At 42.2% G+C, this 25,711-nt stretch overlaps 1 protein-coding gene across 2 annotated transcripts; it reads right to left on the reverse strand.

The window, feature by feature from the left end:
* Positions 1-5,512: 5,512 nt before the first annotated feature.
* Positions 5,513-25,295, reverse strand: pmp22b (peripheral myelin protein 22b). 2 transcript variants are annotated; one of them, XM_078225434.1, is made up of 5 exons: positions 25,186-25,295; positions 23,226-23,329; positions 22,578-22,671; positions 17,638-17,778; positions 5,513-8,756 (listed from the first exon to the last, which is right to left on the reverse strand). In XM_078225434.1, the coding sequence occupies exons 2-5, from the start codon at positions 23,301-23,303 to the stop codon at positions 8,590-8,592; spliced, it is 480 nt and encodes a 159-aa protein (XP_078081560.1). In that variant the 5' UTR covers positions 23,304-23,329; positions 25,186-25,295; the 3' UTR covers positions 5,513-8,589. The 2 variants fall into 2 exon arrangements, with proteins under 2 accessions (XP_078081560.1, XP_078081561.1); XM_078225435.1 differs by having other exon boundaries at positions 25,062-25,271.
* Between the last annotated feature and the right edge of the window lie 416 nt (positions 25,296-25,711).

The raw sequence follows: 25,711 nt of genomic DNA on the forward strand, positions 1-25,711 counted from the left end.
CAGACACCTGGGCTGAATGGCCTCATCTGTGCTGTTACAGTTTGATGATTTAATTCCATTTACCTGTTTGTTCAACTTATTGCTATTCTTCATCTTCTGCTGCACAATCCATTCCGACAACTTGCTACTTATTCCCATTGCATAAAGCCACTGATGAGCCAGAGATTAAGGCATTTGTCTAACGCTGAAAATCCAAGTAAACTATATCTACTGGATTGTCATTGCCATTTACTTTATTACGTTGTCAATTCTAGCTAAAAGTAAGATGCATGGGAATTTTAGGTAAGAAATTTTCGAGGCATAGCTTAGATTCTTGACTTCCTCGATTTTGATTAAGGGATGGAACTCTATCAGGCCATGGCTTAGGCTTTAAACTATGATTAAATCAGAAATGATTTTTAATATTCGACAGATGCTTAATGTTTTCCAGTTCTGATATAGTACACAACATGGTGAATCAAAGAAGTATGTGAGAAACAATTCATATCTGTGAATGATTAGGCTATTGACTACATTAAAAACCAGAAAGAAAGCTTGAGTGGGTTGTAAATTGTTAACTGAATTCTCTGTGAAGTTCCTTCTTCGTTAATACTTCTTTTGTGTACTTGTTCTCTCAGCATGATGCTCAAAAGTGATTTGGACTTTAAGAGGAAAGTTCTGAGGAAAAATGTTCGTACTAACGTTGAAAAAAAGAAAGAGTAAAAGGTAACAACATGGCTGAACAGAGAAAATCTATCAGATCAGTTATGATCTCATTAAATGGCGGAGCAAACTCGATGGACTGAATGGCCTGTTTCTGTTCCTACATCTTATAGTCTTTAAGTTTAAAGTTTATTTATTAGTGTCACAAGTAGGCTTGCATTAACACTGCAATCAAGTTACTGTGAAAATTCCCGAGTCGCCACACTCCGGTGTTTGCTCGGGTACACTGAGGGAGAATTTAGCACAGCCAATGCACCTAACCAGCACGTCTTTCAGACTGTGGGAGGAAACCGGAGCACCCGGAGGAAACCCATGCAGACACGGGGAGAACATGCAAATTCCTCACAGACAGTGACCCAAGCTGGGAATCGAACCGGGGTCCCTAGCGCTGTGAGGCAGCAGTGCTGACCACTGTCCCACTGTGCTGTCCCAGTCATATGGACTGGTGGTAAGGGAAGGATCACTTACAGGACAAGTTTACTATATTGCTGGCTCTGAGAAACTGGTCCTAAAAGCACAAACATCTTTCATTCATAAATCAAAGAATAGTAAAATGCATTTTACTATTCTTTGATTTATACAAAGAATAGTAAAATGCAGAAGAAATGCATTTGTCATACTTTAGACAATGGGTGCGATTTTGACCCTGCCCTCATGGCAGGCTGGTGCAAAAGGTTAAATCTCACGGGATAAAAGGTGAGCTAGCTAGATGGGTGGAGAACTGGCTTAGCCATAGAAGACAGAGGGTAGCAGTGAAGGGGTCTTTTTCCGGTTGGAGGTCTGTGACTAGTGGTGTTCCGCAGGGCTCTGTACTGGGACCCCTGCTGTTTGTGATATACTTAAATGATTTGGAGGAAGATGTAGCTGGTGTGATCAGTAAGTTTGAGGACGACACAAAAATTGCTGGAGTTGCGGATAGTGATGAACATTGTCAGAGAATACAGCAGGATATAGATAGACTGGAACATTGGGCGGAGAAATGGCAGATGGAATTTAATCCAGACAAATACGAAGTGATGCACTTCGGTAGATCTAATGTAAGGGGGAGCTATACAATAAATGGCAAAACCATCAGGAATATAGACACACAGAGGGACCTGGGTGTACAAGTCCACAGATCCTTAAAGGTGGCAGTACAGGTGGAGAGGGTGGTCAAGAAGGCATATGGCATGCTTGCCTTTATTGGACGGGGCATAGAATATAAAAGTTGGCATATGATGTTGCAGCTGTACAGAACGATGGTTAGGCCACATTTGGAATACTGCGTCCAGTTCTGGTCGCCACACTACCAGAAGAATGTGGAGGCTTTGGAGAGAGTACAGAGAAGGTTTACCAGGATGTTGCCTGGTATGGAGGGTCTTGGCTATGAGGAGAGATTGGGTAAACTGGGGTTGTTCTCCCTGGAAAGACGGAGGATGAGGGGCGACATAATAGAGGTGTATAAAATTATGAAGGGCATAGATAGAGTGAACAGTGGGAAGCTTTTTCCCAGGTCGGAGGTGACGAACACAAGGGTCACGGGTTCAAGGTGAGGGGGGCAAGGTTCAACACAGATTTCAGGGGGACGTATTTTACACAGAGGGTAGTGGGGGCCTGGAATGCACTGCCAAGCAAGGTGATTGAGGCGGACACGCTGGGATCGTTTAAGACTTATCTAGATAACCACATGAACAGACTGGGAATAGGGGGATACAAAAGAATGGTCTTGTGGGCACATGAGCGGCACAGGCTTGGAGGGCCTGTTGCTGTGCTGTTTTGTTCTTTGTTCTTTGTTTGCATTCTCCGCTCACGGGATCGGTGGAGTGGGGCAAAATCCCATGCGAATCGGATAGCGTGTTTCACTGCAGTGTGAACGTACTTTCCGATTTCCGTTGGCCTTTGCTGATGATGAAATCAGGTTCACGCACAGACTGGTCAACAACCTGATGTTGATACAGTTTAATAAATTTCTATATGATTAACTAATCCCCTCATCACGTTATCCCCCTCACTGAATATTCATAGCTCGCCAAAGTGACGTCACATCGGCAAGGTTCTCAGCAGGTTTTCAAACAATGTTAACCTGCCGAGGAGATCCCTCTGTGGGCACTAAGCCAAGTATAGCCCTGGGGGGGGAGGGACAGCACCAGGCATTGCCCTGATCATGCTCCCTGGCACAGGTTGGCACTGCCAGATTGCCAGGGGCAGGCCCTAGTGTGATCTCTGTGCGTGGGGTTTGTTTATTTGTGGTGAGAGGGAGAGTGGGCACTGAGGAGTTGGGGGGGTTGGGGGTGGAATTGAAATGCTGCTGATGATTGTAGGTCGTGGGGTGAGGGCCTATTGGAATGACGGCACTGATTGTTCGGGGGGCGGGGAGTGGGTATTGGATTGCCAGCGCTGATTGTGGGGTGGGTATTGGAACGTCGGCACTGATTGTGCACGTGGGGGGCCCGTGTCCATGGTGGGGGGTGTGGGGGGGTGGGGGGCGGGGGGTGGTGTGGGGGTGGTGCTAAGTTAACATTTTGTTCTGACTGGGGCTCCCTTTTCGAAAGGCACCCTGATCTCAGTGAAGTCAGTCTTGCCGGATCCAAGAGCCTCCACCTCGCCAGAGTCATGGCGTAAACCACATTGATTTTTATTAAGAGTCTGGAGGGAAAACCGATCTATGGAGCTGGAGTACTTCACGCTGGTTTTCTGTCTGAGCCTCTGACACTTCGAGGAATTCTGGTAAAATTCCCCCAATATCTGTGAAAGTGCGTAGTGACGAGGCTCATTTGCCCAATCAGATTTGGATCAGTGTATAGAAAGTCGGGCTTGAATCTGTAGAAGAGAGAACAGGTTTTATCTGTTGTCTATAGATGATGAAAATAATTTCATGTATATAATTCACCAGATGTTCTTCCTGCAGGAAGGACTCATTAGATCAATGGCCCCCACATGTGTCTGTGTCACTTGCTTTTTAAGTGTGAATAATATCCATTTCACACACATGGATAAAATTACCCAAACCTTTGAAACATGTGATTGGGTAGGCTTTCAGTTCAGTCTAATATTGAACAGTTAAAACAACATGATTATTCGCTGGATGGATTTCAGTGTGCACTCTGCATGGGAATACATATAGCAGTTTGCATTAAAAGTTGCTTACGTGTCCTCAGACTTATGGGGCCCCACTCCCATTTGATAATTCTCCAACTTCTTATTCCTGCATAAACTATTCAATCGAGTTTGTGGACTCGTGGGAATTTATCGTCTACCTTGTATGGAGTGATGATGTAACATCCCAAAAGCACGGAGGACACCGATGAAGCTTAAAGCAGCTGTGGCCAATCGCTGACTGATTTGAAGCCATGGTTACATCACTATAACCCAGAATGCAGAATCCAAGGTTGAAAATGTCGCTCAGTAACATCAGTCAAGTGTCAAGCACTAAAACAAGTGAATTATTTTTAGCAATGGTGGCTGCGTTTAGTTTTTATCACAGAATCCCTATGGTGCAGAAGGAGGCCATTCTGCCCATCGAGTCAGCACCGACCACAATCCCAACCAGGCCCTATCCCCAAAACTCCACATATTTACCCCGCTAATCCTTCTAACCTACACATCCCAGGACACTAAGGGGCAATTTAGTATGGCAAATCAACCTAACCCGCACATCTTTGGACTGTGGGAGGAAACCGGAGCACCCGAAGGAAACCCACGCAGACACGGGGAGAACGTGCAAACTTCGCACAGTGACCCAAGCCGGGAATCGAACCCAGGTCCTGGAGCTGTGAAGCAGCAGTGCTAACCACCGTGCCATTGTGCTTTGAGTCCAGTTGGAGATAAGTCCGTTCCTACTTGCCGAAAGATGTGTGGGTTAGGTTAATTGGCCATGGGAAATTGACCCAAATGTCAGGGGATTAGCAGGATAAATATGTGGGGTTACAGGAATAGGGCCTGGGTGGGATTGTGGTCGGTGCAGACACGATGGGCCGAATGGCCTCCTTCTGCACTGTAGGGATTCTACGTCACTTCATAGAAACATAGAAGTGCAGGAGTAGGCCTTTCTATCCTGCTCCATCATTTAATATGACCATGGCTGATCCCCTATCTCTACAACATGCTCCCTCTCTGTCCGCATACCCCTTGAAACCTTTAGTATCTGGACACCTATTTCTCTCTTAAATATATTCAGCCATTTGGTCTCCAGTCTTCTGCAGTGGAGAATTCCATAGGTTCACCGCCCTCTGAGTGAAGAAGTTTTTTCTCACCTCAGTCCTCACTGGCCTACCTCTGAGACTCTGACCCCTTGCTCTAGACCCTGTGGCCAGAGGAAACAACATCCCTGCATCCAGTCTGCCCAGCCCTGTCAGAATTTTATACGTTTCAATTAGATTCCCTCTCATTCTTCTGAACTCCAGTGAATACAGGCCCAGTCGACCTCAATCTCTTCTCGTATGACAATCCTGCCATCCCAGAGGTCAGCCTGGTGAACCTTCGCTGCACTCCCTCTGGGGCAAGTATATCTTAGATAAAGGCACCAAAACTGCATATGAGGTGAATGTAACTCTGTTTGTTGCTGAAACTTGTACTTTAGTTGGGGAAATGCAATTGTATCTCAGATGTGTAGTGACACAGAATCCATTACACCATGTATGGATGAAGTGATGGACATTATCTAACTTAAAGCATGCATCACAATGGACTGCCTGGAAAACATTATTGGCAGAAACTCAGGTACAACCAGGCTTCACCATCCTATCTTTCTACCCGAAGAAACTTGTGTCAAGAATCCTTTAAAAAGCTGCAAACAATTTGTACAAGTTGGTAACGCAGTAACAGAAGGCCATTTGTTGCACAGATAAGCCAGTATTATTTATTTTCATCATTATTCAAGTACATCAAACACATCTGACTGTACTTACACGCAATAAGGCATTTTCTGTTAGCACATCAAATACAAATCCCTCCCTCCCCCCTCGCCCTCCCACCAACCTTTCTGCAGGTTTCATTGGATGGCAGTTACACAAAGAAGCCTGCAGGAGAGGTCTGTGCAAACGGGACAAGAACTATATCATACTTCATTATACTGGGCTATGTAAACAAGAACAGATTTCATCAAAGGGACAATAAATTTAGTAACCTACATGTTTCAGATTAGATCAAAGGGCTATATAGCCATAAGTACATCATTTCCTTTTTGCATAGTGCCAGATTTTGTTTATTCCACAACTCCTTCAAAACAGTGGTTAACTTTGGCATTGGATAGTGGCTGTGGACCACACTAGCTAGTAGAATTTTACTTCTGACACAGTAAGGTAATAAATATCCCGCTTGAAGCTGCAGTGGGACCCACAAATGATCTTAGAAACAAAACAAAATACTCATTTGAAGTACAAGTCCGCCACCTGCAATAGCATTCAGCCATTTTCAGTGGCACTTCCTCAGTTACACTCAAGCTATTTGAAGTAGTACTCAAGTCACATTAGAGTATTACTCGGTTAACGAAACTGCCAGACCTAATTTTTTAATGTCGTTCCGATGCAGCCACTGACAATGGGTGGAAAAAAAAACAAGTTTGAAAGCTATATTTGTGTTCTCATACTTCTCAAGTGCCCCACAGCCAGGTGCTGCATTGTAACCACGTATTTCCAGTCAGTAACAGTGTTCTCAGTGAGCTACTGATGTCTTGACATCTGGAATCCGTGCAGCTGGTGTCTGTCCAAGAAAAATGGGCCTTGTTGGCTGTTTAAAAAAAAAAAGGCCCTGGCAGCTTTTGGAGACATTGAATGGTGAGGTATCTACCCTGTTGCGAAAAGCGGTTTTCTTGCAAACCCATTTTGCATACTTCATTTTAAAACAGGACAATGCATTTGTGTCCGCTATAAAGATACCAGCTACATAATTCATAAGTGATAATCATTGCCACGTTGACATAGGGCCTGCAGCTTTCAAATAGCGAAGTTCATGCATCGTGGCAATCTGAACAAAGGACACGTACTATTTTATTTCAAGCTTGCAGAAGCGTCCGCTATCATTTCACACCACTGACAAAACATCAAAATCCCGTGCGGCTTTTAATTTTTTTTTGTCAACGTCATTTTGAAAAAGAACAACAATTCTGAAAATAGGCGAAACTAATTTCAGTCCCTAAAAGGGTGATGACAATGGCTCTGTTAAAAGAGGCACACAATAAAAAGGTCAATAAAACGCAAACCAGCTTCATTGAAAAAGGTGGTTTCAACATGCACAGGCCAAGGTTGCCAATGCCTGGCTTATGAATGCATAGAAAATTGAAATTGCGTTTCTGAGGCCACAGTTAGGGTAGATGCTCATGCAATGGGCACTACGGATATATTTTAGACTATTAAAGCGGTTTGTTGTTTAATCATTACTAAAGCACGGTAGAATGTCATTCCTCTTCCAAAATAATGAGAAACGTTACTTATGAACCAAATATCCATTGTTACCTTGGTTTGTATTCAGAAAACATTTTCATTGAATTATTTTCATTACTTTTTTTTTTACTTGTGGTCCCCTTTCACGTTTGCCTAACTGCTCAGTGGCAGAACACTGTCAATACAATGATACATTAGCATTTATTTTATACTCCCAGCAAAGTGTAGATAGTGTTAGTTTTGAACATCACAATTATATTTAGTGGGGCACACTAAGTATCTTCAATTACAAATTATAGCATGCTTCCAACAGTTAAAACAAAGCCTATCAATGCTAGTTTTCAGACACCTCCAGCTATAGTTAATGAAAATGAATAACATTGAAAATGCGGATCCTAGCATTCGGGAACTGGGGAAAAATAAAGGAACACGGGGAATTGGTTCTGGAACACAGGTTTGGTTTCTGCAGCTTGGGACTAGCTGAGTCTGAAGTGTGGTGGTGATATCATGCACCCAACATACTGCGATTTGCTGCTGTCCACTGCCCACCCCTTTAACTGGGGAACTGATGGGGACGTTGTCAGTACTTCATGCAGTGCACGTTGTTAGCATAGGGGAGCCCTCCAGACTCCACACTGCAGAGAAACAGCGACTGCCAACTGCTGCACTTTTGAGGCATTGCACCTTCCCAAAGCTAGAAGTGACAGCCTGGAAGGAAAACTGAGGTTACAGTTTCAAGGACGAAATAAGTGGGAAAAGGGAGAGGCCACAAAATCAGGGACAAGAGTAGCGATCGTTAGCACAGAACCAGACTATAAAATGGGAAGAAAAGCTCAGGTGTAGCCTCATTATGTTGGACAGTGTGTAATTCTGGGCATTCAAATCACCTCACACTCCCCATCCTCACACTATCATCCCTAGCTTATATTAACTTACAAACCTCCACGTCAATGCTAAAGCAAATCTCCTTCCGAACAGAAATATTTAGACAAAAGTAAATCCTGTAGAACTAAAGCATTTATTTTACCTTCTTGCAAATAGTAACTCTTCTCAGTGAGATCGCTATAGGTTATCATTACAAGGAATGGTAAATACATAGCACCGTTGAAATTGTAAAATGTTTTATATCTACATGAGTAAACTATTCAAACTTATCAGCTATTAGCAATTTATTTGTACAAGCTGCGCCACTTTTTTTAAAAACAGCTTACTAGCTATATTTTTTACATGCGCTTTGGTTAACATATTCTATTCAAAATAAAGTTTTGTTGCAGAATTTGGCTTCAGCAAAAAATTGTATTTTTTTTAATAAACTGTTAAAAATGAATGTTCTGTAGGCACTTTTAATTAGCTTGCAAAACAGGGTTTCAGTCAAAAAAAAGCAAACAATACTATGTACATATGTGTAAAAAGTGTTATAAATAGGTTTTAAACCATAGATACTATATACATCTTCAAATTAAAACAGTAATGTTTCTTTTATTCCTCTAAGATGGCATCGTATGGGATTGTTGTGATCTCAGACAGCTCATTCACGCTTCCTTAGAATGACGTAGATGATTCCGCTGCACAAGGCCAGAGGGAAAGCAATCCATGCCAAAATGTAGGCAAATCCATAGCTGCCAGCGTAACGCTCACCGTGAATATGTGGGTACTGTACTGTGTATATAGCTGCTCCACTCATCACACAAATGCCTGCAAAGCAACACAAAAGTTATTTTTTTTTAGATCCAATTTATTTCCTATGGCTAGTTCAACCTGATATTAAGACATGTGACTCCAGAACCACAGCAATGTGGTCGACTCTCAACTGCCCTCGGGCAACTAGGGATGGCCAATCAATGCTAGCCAGCCCAGCGATGTTCATGTCCACATATGAATTTAAAAAAACAAACGAGCACAGACAAATGTTGCCATGATTGATTATTATTTTTGCGGAGGTGGCGGCTCAGTGGTATTGCCACTGGACTAGCAATCCAGAGACCCAGGGTAATGCTCTGGGTTTGAATCCCACCATGGCGGATGGTAAAATCTGAATTCAATAAAAATCTGGATTTAAAAGTTCAATGATGACCATGAAATGATTGTTGTAAAGCCCCATCTGGTTCATTGATGTCCTTCAGGGAAGGAAATCTGCTTTCCTTACCTGGTCCGGCCTACGTGACTCCAGAACCATTGCAATATGGTTAACTCTTAAAATGCCCTAACAAGTTCAAGGGTAATGAGGGAAGGGCAATAAATGTTGGCCCAGCCCGTGATGCCCAGATCCCATGAACAAATAAAAAGAAATACAGGTTTGATGACACACTGAGAAAATATTAATGTAACACCAGCCCTGGCAAACTGTGCAGCACCCTGATGGGAGGTCCTGGGTCATTGGGCTTGTAGATAAACAGCTACAGCTGTTGGGCTCTTGACTCAAAATGGAGCAACTCTTACCTACTGCATGGTCAGGTAGAATACCCATTTTACTACCTGCCCGATATCATTCGCTATTGACTTCAATGAAAAAGCATAAACTTGGGTCTTGTGCTAAACTAGCTTTGCAGTCAAGCTACTCCAATCCCTCCATGGAGTCCACCTAGCTGATGTTGCAGTGCAAGTCTAAACTGACTCCCCTAATGCAAAGCAGTCAGAAGCTCTCTGGCAGGGGTTGGACTTTTTCAGGATTAAATTTACATAACTTGCAACTGCTCTTATGATGAAAATTTTAACCTGTTGGGAGAGGCACTCTCTGAAGGCGTGTGCCCTAGTCAAGAGCAGGTTTTTCAACCTGGCTACCACTGTACTCCTTAGAAACTAGAAGCAGGAGTAGGCCATTCGAGCCTGCTCCGCCATTCATTTTGATCAACAAATTCAATATCCTGATCACCCCTTCCCCCCAGATCCTTGATCCCTTTAGCCCCAAGAGGTATATCTAATTTCTTCTTGAAATCAGACGTTTTGGTCTCAACTACATTCTGTGATAGTGAATTCCACACATTCACCACCCTCTGGGTGAAGAAATTTCTCCTCACCTCAGTTCCAAAAGGTTTACCCCTTATCCTCAAACTATGACCCCTAGTTCTGGACTCCCCCACCTTTGGGAACATTCTTTCTGAATATACCCTATCTAACCTTGTTAGAATTTTATACGTTTCTATGCGATCCCCTCTCACTCTCCTAAACTCCTTCCAGCTAGTCATGTAAATGAGGGACAACATAGCTGGAAATGACACGTGACATTCAGTCTAAATATAGCAAAAACTCCATTTCGTAGCATGTCTCTTAAAGAAAATCTCTTCCCAAATTCCTTTATCCCATATATGGAGGGAAACACGTTAATAGAAACCAGCAATATATTGTTTATTACCAGCCTTACAAAGCAGGAAGGAACATTTGTTCCAGAACCAAGTTTTTTCTTGACAAGTATTTTGTAAATTTATAACAGTTCCCTTAAAAATTCTCCAAGTAGCCATTCCTGTGAAGATTGCTTTCAGAGTAGGAACCCAATGCAAGAGTTAACCGAGACTTAGTAAAAAACCTGATGCACCTCCAAGAACAACTCTTGTGAACTTGATAAGCGACAGATAAATTAACGATGATCATCAAAAGATAAGTGCAGTGTGTAACAAAGTACTGTGTACAGTTATTTTAGTCCAGCCCTGATTCAACCAGCCCATTTGTATCATAAACGCTAAAGTGCTATTTTACAGATACACATTCTCAGTTAGTTAAACTCACCCCCGCTACAATTTATGTTCTCTGACAAAATAGTAACTTCACCTTGCAGATTCCCAGTGGGCCCTTAGAGGGTGCTAGCTAACCATTAATGAGGCATCCCAAAGAGGACTGAAACCAATTTCTATTATACTAAACAGACAGGGGTGCGGAGGGATCAATTAATGGAAAATGCAAACACTGCATTAACTTAAATCCAACTTGGTGATCAGTCTAGCTTAAAAACAGCAACTAAGCACAATATCTTTTTTAAACAGGAATTCCTTTTAGGAACATCCTTGCTAAAAGTTAATAATTGCATTGGGATATTTCTGTCTGAGTGAGAAAAGACAAAATGATTTTGTTCGCCCTTTGCTGCTTCTCTCAAATGTCCCAAAGTACTTCCCGTACAGGGCAGCACAGTGGTTCGCATGGATGCCTCACAGCTCCAGGGACTTGGGTCCGATTCCAGCCTTGAGTGACTGTGTGGAGTTTTCACATTCTCCCTGTGTCTGCGTGGGTTTCCTCCCACAGTCCAAAGATGTGTAGGTTAGATGGATTGGCCATGCTAAATTGCCCCTTAGTGTCCAGAGATGTGTAGGTTGGATGGATTAGCCATGGGAAATGTACGGGGTTTCAGGGGAAAAAGAGGGCCTGCGTGTGATACTCTGTCAGAGAGTTGGTGCAGACTCAATGGGCGGAATGGCCTCTTCTACACTGTAGGAATTCTATGATTCAATGAATGACTGTGAAGCTGTTGAGCAATTGGGTGGAGGGTAAAAATAGATCATAAATACAAAATGATTATTTATTTGCGTTAATAGTTCCCATCCTGTTCGTAATGAGACCCAGAAATTCCTTTTCAGGCTACGAATGTCACATGGTGTTTGGTAATGCTCTCGTGAAGTGCCTTGGGACATTTTACTGAGGGAATTATTGAAGTGTATGTTGATGTTATTATGTATGCAGTGTACACAATCGGAAGCTGGAGGTATATTGGCTGCAAGCAAGGGCAAGTTTTTATGTCAGCCTGTTGTGTTACAAAGCTGCTAACATAAAAGGAATCCTTTTACTAAAGCACTGAACACCTTGTTTCAAGTCCAGATATGATTGAGCTAATTGAAACTCATCAAACCAGGTTTAACCCACCTAGTGACGCGATGTCTTTATAGTGTTCATAGGCAGAACCACAACAAAAGCTATTGACTGAGGTTGATTGCATACAGCCTTCTATTAAAAATAACTAAGCCATTTTTCATTTCATTGGCCAAGGTAAACATTGCAATGATTTGATACTGCACCGTGTTAAAATAAATTCTCTTGTTGTAGCAACTTCGTTGCAAGCCTTTACGTCAACTTTCAAGAGGCTGTTGCTGTATTTTTGGACATTATGGTTTTGTATTGGAATTTGGACTCGTATTGCTACACAGTTACTATAATCCTGGCTGATGAAAGAAGAAGCCATAGTACATGAACAAAATGGTCAGGTTTCCAAAAAGGAAAGACCAAAATGTTACAGAAGATCAGAGAATCTCCTACCGCAGTGAAGGGCATCGAGGTACAAAAGATATAAATGTTCAACTATCCGAACTTTGCTCAGATTCGCAAAACCTTCTCAAGTTACTGAGAGTACGCTAAAAATTCAGCAGAATGGAACCAACAGTTCATGAGATCAATCCATGATTTAAAGTAACAAGTTGACAAATTGAATTTTTCAGTCAACCTAACGGTGAAACCGATGCAGTCTGGAGATTCCCCTTTAATTAATGCTACAAGTTATAATGAAGGAATCCACGAGTTTGTCACTTTTGCATGTGAATATGGTATTAATTCCATTGGAAAAAAAATTGTTGGTACTTCAGAAATCTGTAATTGTACCCTTAAAAATACTGATGAATAGCTTCATAAGGATCAGTAAAAATAAATGAATAGGATTAGTAACAGTGGGATGAAGCATTCTGATAGTCAAGGAAGCCGTGTCAATTGGATTTCTTAATCATTCTGATTGAGTGATGTTCCGTTTTGAAATTGGAGCAATGACGTTCAAATCCTCCTGTCAGGACGTTAGATTTCTGCACTAAAGCAGTTCACAAGATTAGCCTTCATCCATCAAACTTATCCAGTATCCGCTCGAATTCCTCCCAGTCTGATCTTAAATTTTGTTTGGCGACTTGCTTTCTCCATATCCTCAGCTACGTTCCGCTTGTCATGATTCTGGTTCTTTGGAAGTAGTAGTCCTGGCTTTATTTTTTATTAAATCTTCACAAGCCACATCTTCATCCATTCAGCTTTTGGTTTGCCATTCACCACACTTGGGAGAAATTTGAACTTGTCGTTTTATAAACTTTTATTTTGAAAAGTCTCTACCAAGCTTTAGAAGTTAGTTGATTCACTCCCAGTATTATTGGTTAATTGGTGGTTTAACAGCTATAAAACATCGCCCTTTGTTCCTAGTATAGTTGCCGGGGAGACGGTGGTGTAGTGGTATTGCCCTGGACTATTCATCCAGAGATCCAGGATAATGGTCTGGGGACCTGGGTTCGAATCCCAACATGGCAGATGGTGAAATTTGAATTCAATGAAATAATTGGAATTAAAAGTCTGATGATGACCATGAAACCATTGGCGATTGTTGTAAAAAAAATCCATCTGGTTCACTAATGTCCTTTAGGGAAGGAAATCTGCTGTGCTTACCTGGTCTGGCCTACATGTGACTCCAGATCCACATCAATGTGGTTGACTCTCAAATGTCCTCTGAAATGGAGGGCAGTTAGGGATAGGCAATAAATATGACTGGGCCAGCTAGTGACACCCACATCTCGTAAAATGAATTCAAGAGGAGGTAAATATACTATAGTTGTATGTTTTTCATAGTGATTGGCACATAGCCAGGTACATGGTTTGAGAATGTCAGAAAGTAACTGTACCATGACTTGGCTTAACCTTTTGCCCACACCCAGGGACCTCATTCTCATTAGTTCAGTATATATGTGTGCTCATACACATGTCCAACGGGAATACATATGAATTGGATGGGGCCAAATTCCCCTGAGCGGAATCCAGCCTACTTGATGACCTTCCACTATCTCGCAAGATCAACTCTACTTATAAACAGATTTTTTCATTGCAAGCGTTAATAAATTTATGTACATGGTTCCAGTTTTTAAAAGGAATGATTATGCAGTGTGAGCCTAGATGGAAAACCTCAGAAATACCTGACCCAGTCCTTCACGCATGTCAATTCGGTTCAATTTCAGTTTTTATTGTAACATTCATATTGGCCTAGTATTAGTAGCAATATTATTGACAATTAAAACCTATAAAGTCTCACATGCAAGTCATCAATTAGTAGGAATTCTGCTATGGCACATTCAAATCCAGAGCTACAGATTTTCATTTATTTGCAGTATTTCTCAATTTAACATTCAAAACAAAACAGGAAATTATATTCAGGCATGTTTCTATAATTGTATTGCTAGTAATTATCCACACCACTAGCGGATATTACACACACCGAGTTCAACAAGTTCAAATTTTGTATAAACTTGACTGGTTCTGTTGATTCTAAATTAGAACAGAATTTTAGTACATCAACTATATGATGACTGAAACACAAGGGCCATGTTTCTCCCATCCAGCTGTGCTAATTTTTGGGCTATCCTGTCTGGAGACAATACACATCTCTTTAACCTGTGCTTAATGCTCCCTCCACCCACATTGTCTGTATCTTTAAGATCTGGTTGGTTGTAGGGATTTGCATTCTAATCAGTATTCTGTAACTTGATTTTGTGTCTCTGTGCCCTGTTTGAGAGCACATTTCCACTCCACCTGACGAAGGAGCAGCGCTCCGAAAGCTAACGGTATTTGCTACCAAATAAACCTGTTGGACTTTAACCTGGTGTTGTTAAAACTCTTACTAATTTTTTAGTGCAGCAGGCCAGGAGAATCGTGATGGGAGGGGCGATGCATGGGATTCGCGCAAGAGTTTGTGCCCCCCTAGCGTCTCCCAGCGCCGGATTTCCAGTGTGGTCTGCTCTGTGCCAGAAATTGGCAAGGGAGGCAGGGCTAGCATTTAAATATCATCTAAATGCTATTAGTGGGCCTGGTACTGAATTCTTCGGGCCCACTAGCATCTCCCACCCCACCAGAGTGTTTCACTCCAGCAGGGTTTAGAGTAGCTCCCCACTTTCGGGGAGCTAGCAGCATGACCCCGCTGAAGTGAAGGAGAGGGCAACCGAGGCCGCCCAGAGAGTCAGACGGCGGGCAGGCGGTGCCCCATGGGCATAGGCACCCTAACAGTGCCAGCCTGTGCCCCATCACTGTCCAAGGGGCAAAGTGTCCATGCCCAGGGGACACCTTGGCACTGCCCATCGGGCATAAGGCAGTACCAAAGGGATGTGGCCTAGGGGGCTATCACTGGGGGTGGAGTGGGGGGGGGGGGGTCCCACTGCCACTCTGCCATTGGAATTGGTCAACTAAGGAGGGAGGCCAGCGATCGGGGCAGGTCTGCCTGCTGGGGGGTGGGGGGGGGGGGGGGGGGGGGGTAGAGATCGGGGCGGCTCAGGAATGGCCGCGATCGAGCTGGCCAGCAATTGGGAGGCTAACAGTGCGGGGGAACTGCACATGCACAGAGGCCTGCTGGTTTCAGTCTCCTGGATGAGAATAGGGCCTGCCCCTAGTTTTTAATTCACGCTGATGACCTCTGCAATGCACAAAGCCTGGGAGATTTTAGTCCGAACTTCCACTGAAAAAAACCAGCGTGAATTACTCCAGTTTTCACACAAATTCAACACTTAGAATTCTTTTGGGAGAAATCCGGCCAAGATTGTAGAGAAAACACATCCAGCTTTTGTTCTATCCAGAATGGGAATCTGGGGGCCTAAGCTTTTTTTAAGTACAGTACTAATTGGCTCTGCTGGCCTTTACATTAGAATCATAGAATCCTAGAGTACAGAAGGAGGCCATTCGGCCCATCCAGTCTGCCACAATCCCACCCAGGCCCCATCCCCATAACCCCATGCATTTACCCTAGCTAGTCCCCCTGACACAAAGGGGCAATTTAGCATGGCCAATCAACCTAACCCGCACATCCTCCAGTCATATTTTATGCTGCATCCTTGCTGTCAATCTACATGCTATTTCGAGATGGTACAACAGTAGGCACAACATGACAGATTTAAATTTAAAGTTGGGCGTTTCCTAGAAATGCTCAAAATGGAAAGGAAATAATGTTCACCAATTTAAAAAGTTGTCAGACCCACTTCCTTTTATTAAAAAAATAATCTGAAATGGCACCGTTTTCTGTCAAAACTAAATTAACTTTCCATCTAGCATATCTCTAGGAGCAGGCTACAGCACATGACTGGGCCAAACCTATACTTTCTATGTAATACTTTTATTAGAAACTCAAAAATGAAACAATGGGAAGATATGTCATAGAAAAGTTATTATTGTTCATCTATATCAATATCAATCTAAGAAGGGTAGCTTATTTCTAGTTGTATGGTTTTTACACAAGGACTGGACTGTATCCATTGTGGAGGCATATGTAAGTTAAGTAAGCTGAGAACCCTATGAAATATCAGGAAGGTTTTCTTCACACGGAGAGTCAACCTCTGGAACAAGGTGGAGTTAATGCAGATCAGCTGCCAGCATTCAAATAAGTTGAATAAATTCCTGGCTCTGGCCAATATCCCAGCATCCAAGAAGGTAGCGATGATTAATAGATAACAGGTCTCATATTCACTGTGGCCTCTTAGAACTGGTTTTGATCATCTTTCAAAATTGGAGAAGAATTTCCAAGATGTTTTCACTTTGATCAGACAAAGCTTTATGCCTCTCATGGGGAATGACATGGCCGGTGATTGGTGGCACAAGAATCATGATGCCCAGTTACATGGTCATGGTGTAGGACAGATATCATGGCATGGCCACCGGTGAGTAGTGGCAACGAATCATGATGCCCAGTTACATGGTGATGGTACTGGACAGACATCGATGGATCAGTTGCTCCTTTCCTTTCCATTATATTGATTAGTTCATGGAATGTTCCACTCAGACCCGATTGTCTACAGATGCATCATGAGGAGACGGAAACTTGTAAAACTGCAGTGACTGCTTTCTCTTGCTCAAGGAAAGCTTCCAGGTTGACAAAGAAAAATTTCTCGGAAAACCAGTTCCACTGCACCAACATTGCAGGGAACCTCCTCGCACCTGATCACGTCACAATGCTATGGCAGCATTCATCAACACATCCACCACCCAAACTATCCTGTTACCACAGCCAAAATAAGCTAACAAGAAACAGAAACTGAACTACATAGAGAAGTAGAAGAGAACAAAGTAAATCTATTTGGAGAGTTAAGTGTGGTTTTTTATATAGTCATTCATGGGACATGGGCATTACTGGCGGCCAACATTTATTGCCCATCCCTAGTTGCTCGAGGGCAGCTGAGAATCAACCACGTTGCTGTGGGTTTGGAGTTACATGTAGGCCAGACCAGGTAAGGACGGCAGATTTCTTTCCCGAAAGGATATTAGTGAATCAGATAGGTTTTTCCCAACAATCGACAATGGTTTCATGGTCATCAGTAGATTCTTAATTCCAGATATTTTGATTGAATTCAAATTCCACCATCTGCCGTGGTGGGATTCGAACTCGGGTTCCTCAAACATTAGCTGAGTTTCTAGATTAGCGATTTTGTGTGCGTCACTCCACACAACCTACAACTCTGGAATCTAGCCTCCAAGACACAGAGACCAACAATCAGAAGAACAAATGATACATACTGCAACAGGAAAGGAAGTAGAAGCTTCATTTATTCACCATTCTTACACATTCATTGTGAAAACGACATGGGTCAATCTTTAAACTTACCTGCGAGCAGCTGAAAGATCCCAGTGATGTAAAAGCGACCACCTTTCTGGAGTGTGAACAACTGGCAGAAGAACAAAATCACCGACAAGAAGCTGAAGATGATGGACAGGATCATCATCGCCTGAACAGCTTGCAGCCATTCTGAAAATACAGACCAACATTAAAAACAAACTCAAGTACAATGTAACAGCATCTAAATTTCTTCCAGTTTTGCTCCCCCATAAAAAGGGGCAATTCTACAAATGCCGCACTTAAAGGAACCATCAGTTTAAAATTCAAAGGCCAATCAGCTATCTTGGAGCGTGCAATAATAAACTGAATCATGTTTTAAGAAGCAAGATCCAGAATTAAGGTCACATACACCACTAATGTACAGAGTACATCACCCACGTGACTGACAACCGGCATTCATTGGGTTTTTCAATCAGATGAAGTGTGAAGCAGACAGTTCAGGTTGTCTGCCCGAGTTAACCTGTAAAGCTGTGTCCAGGCCTGGGAGAAACATGGAGGGATAAATTTTCCTGATGCAGGAAATGCCGGGTTCTCTTGTCTCAAAGGTCAATGTAAACCCTGGATTTCTGCTTCTTTTTGCATCGCCTCAGCATTTATGCCATTTTCCTAGGGAGTCAAAAGCTCTGGCCGGAGCTTACTGGATACCTGGGCCAGTTGGAAACACCCCAGTTGGTCACAAGCATCCTCTCTCATTTCCTTATTCAGCAGCTTGTTGTGTTCACCCGCCGAAAACAGCAGCACCAAATGAAAATGGGAATACAGCCTCTGCCATACCACTGCTGACCTCAGGTGAGAACAAAAGGGGCATTTCTCCTGTCTTAAAGTAAACTGGATTTATGAAACACTTTTCACAACCTCAGGATGTCTGAAAACATCTCACAGGCAAAGAAGAATTTTTGATTGAGTTAATTTGCAGATAGCAATGTTCCAGAAAAAGCAATTAGATAAATAACCAGATAATCTAATTGAGGAATAAATGTCGGCAAGGACAGCAGGTGATCTCCTGTGTTCTAGCCTAAATGACCCCGTAAAATCCTTTGCATCAACTTGAATGGACAGACATGGCCCCAGTGTAACAACATGGCCATGTCTGTATAACATCCAAAAGACAGCAACTTCAACACTATTGCAATCTCTGCACTCATGTGTCAGCCTACATATGCTCAGATCACTTGTTGCCTTTCAACTCTGAGACAACTGTGGTACCAATGGGCTAAAGCTGGCAGTTGTCTAGTGCTAAGGGGGCTGGGGTGGGAGGGGGCAGAACTAGAGGCTAAAAGTTTTACATGTAGTTACATTGGAGCAGATTTTCAGCATTGATAGTCCTACCGTGCGCAGCTGAGTGCTGGAGGCACAAAGTAGAAAGAAATCTTCTAATCATTTTATATTATCCTGCGACTGGCTGTTTTCAGCCAAGGCAAAATTAAATGCCTGCGATGTATTTGTATAAAATAGACTTCTCATAGAGAATGTTTCGACCACTGTCCTGCAAGTCAAGTTGCACACTATCACTTAAAAAACAACACCTCAACTTTGCAAAGTAAGAGATTAAAAACAGCTGAAGACCAGTGCTGATAGATTTGTAATATGCTTCAAATTTATCTCCAATTCCTGATTAATTCTGTTTCCAGACCATTTAAGTTTCATCTGCCAAAAGTCACACTCCTTTATGAAGCCACTTTGCTAAGCAGCGTGGTGCAAAATTTGATTAACTATTCCTGATAACATTCAAAGTGCGTTTTATCACTTAAGCATGCAGGAAAAAAAATCATGCCATTAAAAGAGAAATCAGAAATGATAATAAAATGTTGCTAATGATTGGATCCGTAGAAACTGTTGCTCATTAAATTAACAAAGACCATCCTGACCCACATGTTTCACTTTATATATCCGTTGTTGAACCACCTTGGCCTACACTGCAAGATTTTCTAATAGTTTAGAAGGAGGTTTCAGTAAAGGCCACAGGTCACCAATAGATTGTGTTTTACAACCAAGTCAATCAACAATGTTTTCACCTAGGTGGAGGCATGTTCACTAAATGTTAAAATCACAATCTTCATGTGTGGTAGGCAATGATGTAGAAAAAGCAAAAACTTAAAATATCAGTTATATGAGGGAGGTCGATCAATGTTTGACAGAGAAGGCAAGTTAACTTTTAAAATTCCACTGACTTTCCAAGCAAAACGTTAGCCGCTGTTCGGCACAGATGAAGCTATTGTGTTTCAACCAGTATTTTCCCTTCCATATTTCCAATGCTCGAAATTTCTCCTCCTTTTTCTTCAAAATAGACTAATACAATTTTGAAGTTCTACAAAAGCTTCTATTCTTTAAAAAGGTCACAGCGGATTCCCACTTCCACCTCCGATGGTGCCAGTCTGGTTCCTACAATGGCTGGCACAAGTCACATAACCTCCCACCTATCCTGCAGCACAACATGCAAGACTTCAAGCATCCATATGAATAGTAAGCAGGCAATCAAATCCTGATGCCTGCAGCAAGTTACATTTAATAATCATCCCTGCAGTTTCTGGTTATAACATATTATCTAAGCGAAGATTTGCTTACAGCAGGATATTTGCATTGATATGTAAATCTCCTCCAAACTTGCTGTACCAACTAAAGGCTTTTGACGTTTTAAGCATTACTTAATCAATCCTTCCTGATTTGCTTCAGTTCTTCCCCTCTTTATATTAACACTATCCTGCACCGTGTGTTGAGCTCTCACCAAGAGTTCAATGATATTTCTGAAACCCATAATGCATTTTTAAACCATATAGAATTCACCAGTTTCTTTTTTGTTAATTTGAAACTGAAGATGCAACTAGTGTGTTAGAAAATTATTCTGACTAATGCACCCTGCCAGGCCACTTTCTTGGTCTGGAATGATGGATGCGGCAGTGAGCTTAAGCACCGGCATCTTGGGAAATCTGATCAAACAGCTTGGTCAGATTTTTGCTCGAATCTGCTAAATCATCCACCTTTGAACAGCTTTTCTGGCAAAGCAGCTCAGGTTACTCCCAACTCTTTTTATGCACTGGCTTCAAATTTTGATGGTGATGAAACTGTAACCTCTGATTCTCAAACCAGTAGATCCAACCGAGGAATACCATTCCTTTATGGATAGCAACAATTCAGAAGTAGGCCATTTCGCTAAACTAGCACTGATCTTTTAATCAGGGGCTGCCAAAATCCCCAAGTTCAGCACTGTGCATTTCCATAAATCAGTACCAATTCATTTTCTGTAAACTGTATTAGTCAAGGAAATGCTCCTTCCCGCTTCAATCTGCTCAAACTATTTCTTTACAAATTGGGTACTCTGTGCTAGATTCTTCTGAAAATGTTGATGCATTCATTTGAGAGGCTACATTATGATGAGCTGTCTCACGCTAATCTATAATTAAGTTACAGCACAAGCCTCAGCTTGCATCTAACCATTCTATTTTTGTTTCTCAAAGATTAAGGGGAAAAAAGCATAATGAAATTAGTTGAAATCCTATTTTTGTTTTCTCCAAACTCTCTGTTCCAGACAACTTTTTCAGTTTAGAAAATCTGCAATGTCTCGTGTAATGAACAGAAACAGGATAAGGAACAGTAGCTAAAATCTTTGCAAGTAGCGGGAGAAAGAAATTGGGGGTGTTCTGTGATTGGATTCTCTAAAGAAAACAAACCTATCTCTGTAGTTTTATTTGAATTATTTGAATGTTCATGGTTTAATTTCAGATCATGTGGTTGTGATATAAATGCACCCAATTTAATACATTCTCTCAAAACAATATTCAATATCAAAAGTCGAATAACATTACCATTTTTATCCCCCCCACCCCATCAAACAGAAAAGCAGACTGCGAACTTGCTTTGTTATTGGATATCTACAACCCTGAAGGTGATTGCACCAATTACAACTGATCCATAATCTAATACATTGGGTTTGAAATCAGGTTCTAGGGATTTTGCTTTTTTTCTCCCGAAACGGTCAGTGATATTAAAAGGGAAAGAAAATGGCTTGAATTTCCAACTAATGAAGTACTTTTGAGTGTAATCACAATTGTGAGTAGCAAATTGTGGCAGCCATTTTGTGTGCATGAGAAATGTGTTTTAGTAATGAGGAATAGATAGTGACAGGAATATTGGGAGGAAACTCCCGATCTTATTTGAGAATTTTTACCTTACTTATATCTGACTGTAATGTTTTTTCTATTCTCTCTTCCCCAGATCCAATCATCAAACTTTTTTTAAAAAGTTTGGAGAAATCAAACCCTTAGTTTTATCCCAGTAATGTGAATTATATTCATACGTCACAACTTTCCAAAATTGTCTGGATTAAAAAGTCACTGGGTGAAAGACTTTAATCTATAAAAGTGACGGCGCCATTAACTGATGGGACAAATATCCAACTTGATTTAGATTTGAGCTGCCTCTGGCCATTTACCATACCCGGTAACATCATATTAAATAGCCAAGGTTGAATAACAAAGGCAATGTGTTAGAAAAAAATTAATTCAATCTGAGTGGACTTGAATGAATGTGGAATTTCTGCCTACGTTGCGCAATTGATGGCTGATCCCAGCCCTTGCTGCAAAGTGCTGATTCTGCAGCATTGAGGCGTTGCCAAGAATCAAGCCTGGCCCGTTCCAATGCACATTTGCAGCTTGTCCACTAGGTGCCCCCAGACTTCACAAGCTGCCAGGACCTCGCCCATACCCATCCACTTTGTAACAAACTGGAGATGTTTAAGCAAGTTGTTAAAATAAAAATAATTCCTGGTTCAGAGAGCACACTAATGAAAGGAATAAACCCATGCGCACCTCATTGTACCTGTAAACCTCTGAAATGGAAACGACCTATGGTGTGATCATGTTCAAATAAAAGACAGATTCCCACTCTCAAACAAGCTGCAAGCTGGGAGAAGTGGGGAGGCAGACACTCACCGTTAGTGGTATATGAATCGCAATTCCAAAATTCAATCCATGTACAATTCTGCCAGATATCTAAACTATGAGAATCACTGAAGTACCACCAAGACTACAAAAGAGAAACAGAACAAGGATTAAACAGATTGTCTGCAGAAGGTGAAATTCCATTATCAATTCAACAACAAAAAAATTGGACTCAATTAAGTTTAATTTTAAAATTACTCTGAAATCAACATCCGGAAACCCAATTTAACTCAAGCCACACAAACACCAAAGGATTAACTGAAAAGATGACTTAAATTAAAACAGCAGCCCATTAATTTAAGATTGTGTATCCATTTCATTACAAGCAACCCAGAGATTTTTTGTAAACCACTCTCTATAGATGGCACTTATGAGCAACACTTGTGCACATCAAGTCACTGTAAACTGATAACCAAGCGCCCTTAAACTTTTAAAAAATCAGCAAACTTTCAACTTGTTCAGAAGTTAATATATTCGGAAACTAAAAGACGAGTTAATCTAATCTTGGGCTGGAATTATTTTTCTTAAAAAGCATGTTCCGATTCCACCACCCCACCCCCCCTCCCCTCCCTGCCAAGGTACCCCTGTCAGCCTGAGCCCAGAGATGTCCTTTTCCTCCAAGCAGCCTGTTGTACTTACATTAACAATTGTTGAGATTAGCAGCAACACCAGAACTGTCAAATGCAGCACAATGATACCCGCCAACAACACGATCATTTTGGAGATTTTTCAAGTTTTGCAAACTAAAAAGAAAAGAAGGGGAAAAGCGAGAAAAAAGAAAGAGGTAAGTCGCCTGTGAACTGCTTAGAAAGAGGTGCGACGGGTCTCTGGCGCTGTTTCCCCCCACTGCAGTGATCTTATTAAACCTCAGGGCGTGTCTGCAACATTTGACAGCTTGATACTCCCCGCCAGAGGGAGCGCCTGGCTGACACCGCGGGGAGTACCGTTACTCTGCGACCACATTCACCAGCGCTACCTGAACTAATTCATTTTCCCCGTACTTTTATTAATTTTTTCCACTGCAGTAAGTAACAGCAAGTCAATGATTATTTGAATGTGCCCAAAGCTCGCAGTAAACCCACCCAAAGAGTATACCGATCACTTTGAGCAACTGTGTTCAAAGTCTAAAGAGACAGCACTGCTAAATTAATGGAACGATGCGCAATGTGTCCTTATTTACGCTTGCACACATTTTAATGTTTCGAGTGCCTTTGCTGTCTGCACAAATATCTGAGTTCCAAACACGCAACACACTGGAAACATTTTAAGATCAACATTGGTTTTAGTTTGCATGGTGTTCACTGAAATTGCAATCTTTGTAATATCCCCGTGAGTAGGGATTTGTTTCGCAAGTCAATTTCAACGCATGAAGCAAGCGTGGGGCATTATTATTACACCGACCATGAATGGGCTATTCTCAAAGCGGGTGGGGTCTGAGTGCATTTGGAGCCTGTGGTTTCAGCAGTAATGGACTGGCTGACTGGATAGAGGGAGGGAGGGAGGGAGGAGGGCTTTTGGGAAAGGGATCCGCCGCAAAGCCAGATTTCAGGAGCAGCCCCCCCACCTCCCCCCGCCGTCCCAAACCCAGCCCGTTCTCCACAAAGGCACCATTCACTGAAGCAGCAACTCGGATTTTTTTTTGACACCTAACATTTGGTGTCGATTAAAACAGGCGAGGCATCTTAAGCAATTAAAGAGAGACTGGAGACCCCCCCCCAAAAAAACCCAGAAACATTTAACACCCCAATTAGAGAGACACTGGAGACCCCCCCAAAAATACAGAAACATTTAAACCCCCCAATTAAAGACTGGAGATCCTCAAAAATACCCCAGAAACATTTCACCCCCAATTAGAGGGAGACTGGAGACCCCCCAAAAATACAGAAACATTTAAACCCCCCAATTAGAGACTGGAGATCCCTAAAACACCCATAAACATTTGAGACACCCCAAAAAACAGAAACATTTAACCACACAGTCCCCACCCACCGTCACCGACCATCCAAAACAAATAATCGATTTCTGAAAATGAAGCAAGCAATCCGATCCGTGAAATAAGTCAAATCAATTCCGATAGGCGGCTGAACGAGAGCGGCAACATCTGGGCAGAGGTTCCAGTTTCCCCTCAGACTCTAAATGAGACAGTAATCTATTCATATATTTTCAGGGGAGGGGGGGGGCGAGCATATTAGTTAATGCAATTATTTATTTATTTAAGTTTTAAAAAGCAAACAGGAATCTTGCGAGCAGTCAGTCGGTGCAGTCACCCCGAGCTGTACAACTATTCAAAGCGTCACAGTTAAAATTAAAAGGCTGCCGTTCCTCCTCACACAACAAACTTTCTGCCCGTTCCCCAAAGTTTTAAAGCGTTTTTCAGGCGCGTTATTGATTAAAAAGGCCAAAAGGAAAACTACTTCTGAAAAGTTCCTAAGGATCTTTCTCCCCACTGTAAAATAAAACTCAGCTCAGACTTACTTTTCGGCAACTTGTCCTCGGAAACTTCAACAAATTTAGACTTTAAAAACAAAACACACGCACAACACACTGAGATCCTTCAGTCGTTTTGGTACCAAGAAAAAAAGCTTGAGATCCAACTTACTCTTGGACAGATATCCTTAACAATCGGTCTGGGAGTGAGAGAGGGAGAGAGACAACTTGACGTTAACAGCAAAATCCGCTGGAAGAAAGTTGAAGTTATAAAGTGGCCCCTTTAGTAGCGAGAGAGAGAGAGACCAACGCCCACATTACGCACGGCGGCTGGGTGTGGCTGCTGTCAGTTGTTGGCAGCCAGGACTGACTGGGAGGGTGAAGTGGGCAGAAGCAAGGCCATTAGAGGTCATCACTTAGCCTCAAACCTGCACCAAAGCGCAGAGTCAGAGCCAGAGGGGGGGGGGGGGATTTGCCCTCTTACCCGCAGGACAGGGGCTGCAAACAAACATCTCAAAGTAGAAAATAAAACCAAAATATCGATGCTTGGCAATTCAGCAAGTTTTTTTTTGCAGCGTGCTCTGCTCTGTGCATCCCACACATTTCACTGCACGGCTTTTCGCCTGCATGCACACACATTTGTTCAGATGCCCATGTCTGCCTGTAGGGTCAGACTGCTCAGATGGTTTTGTTAACCG

Source organism: Mustelus asterias, chromosome 12 (genome assembly GCF_964213995.1).
Source record: "Mustelus asterias chromosome 12, sMusAst1.hap1.1, whole genome shotgun sequence".
Classification (NCBI taxonomy): domain Eukaryota; kingdom Metazoa; phylum Chordata; class Chondrichthyes; order Carcharhiniformes; family Triakidae; genus Mustelus; species Mustelus asterias.

Coding starts and splice junctions, on each gene's coding strand:
- pmp22b (XM_078225434.1), bottom strand. CDS start 23,303: ATGATCGTGTTGTTGGCGGGTATCATTGTGCTGCATTTGACAGTTCTG. Junction 22,672..23,225: donor TAATCTCAACAATTGTTAAT/GTAAGTACAACA, acceptor TCTCTTTTGTAG/TCTTGGTGGTACTTCAGTGA. Junction 17,779..22,577: donor CGATTCATATACCACTAACG/GTGAGTGTCTGC, acceptor CTGTATTTTCAG/AATGGCTGCAAGCTGTTCAG.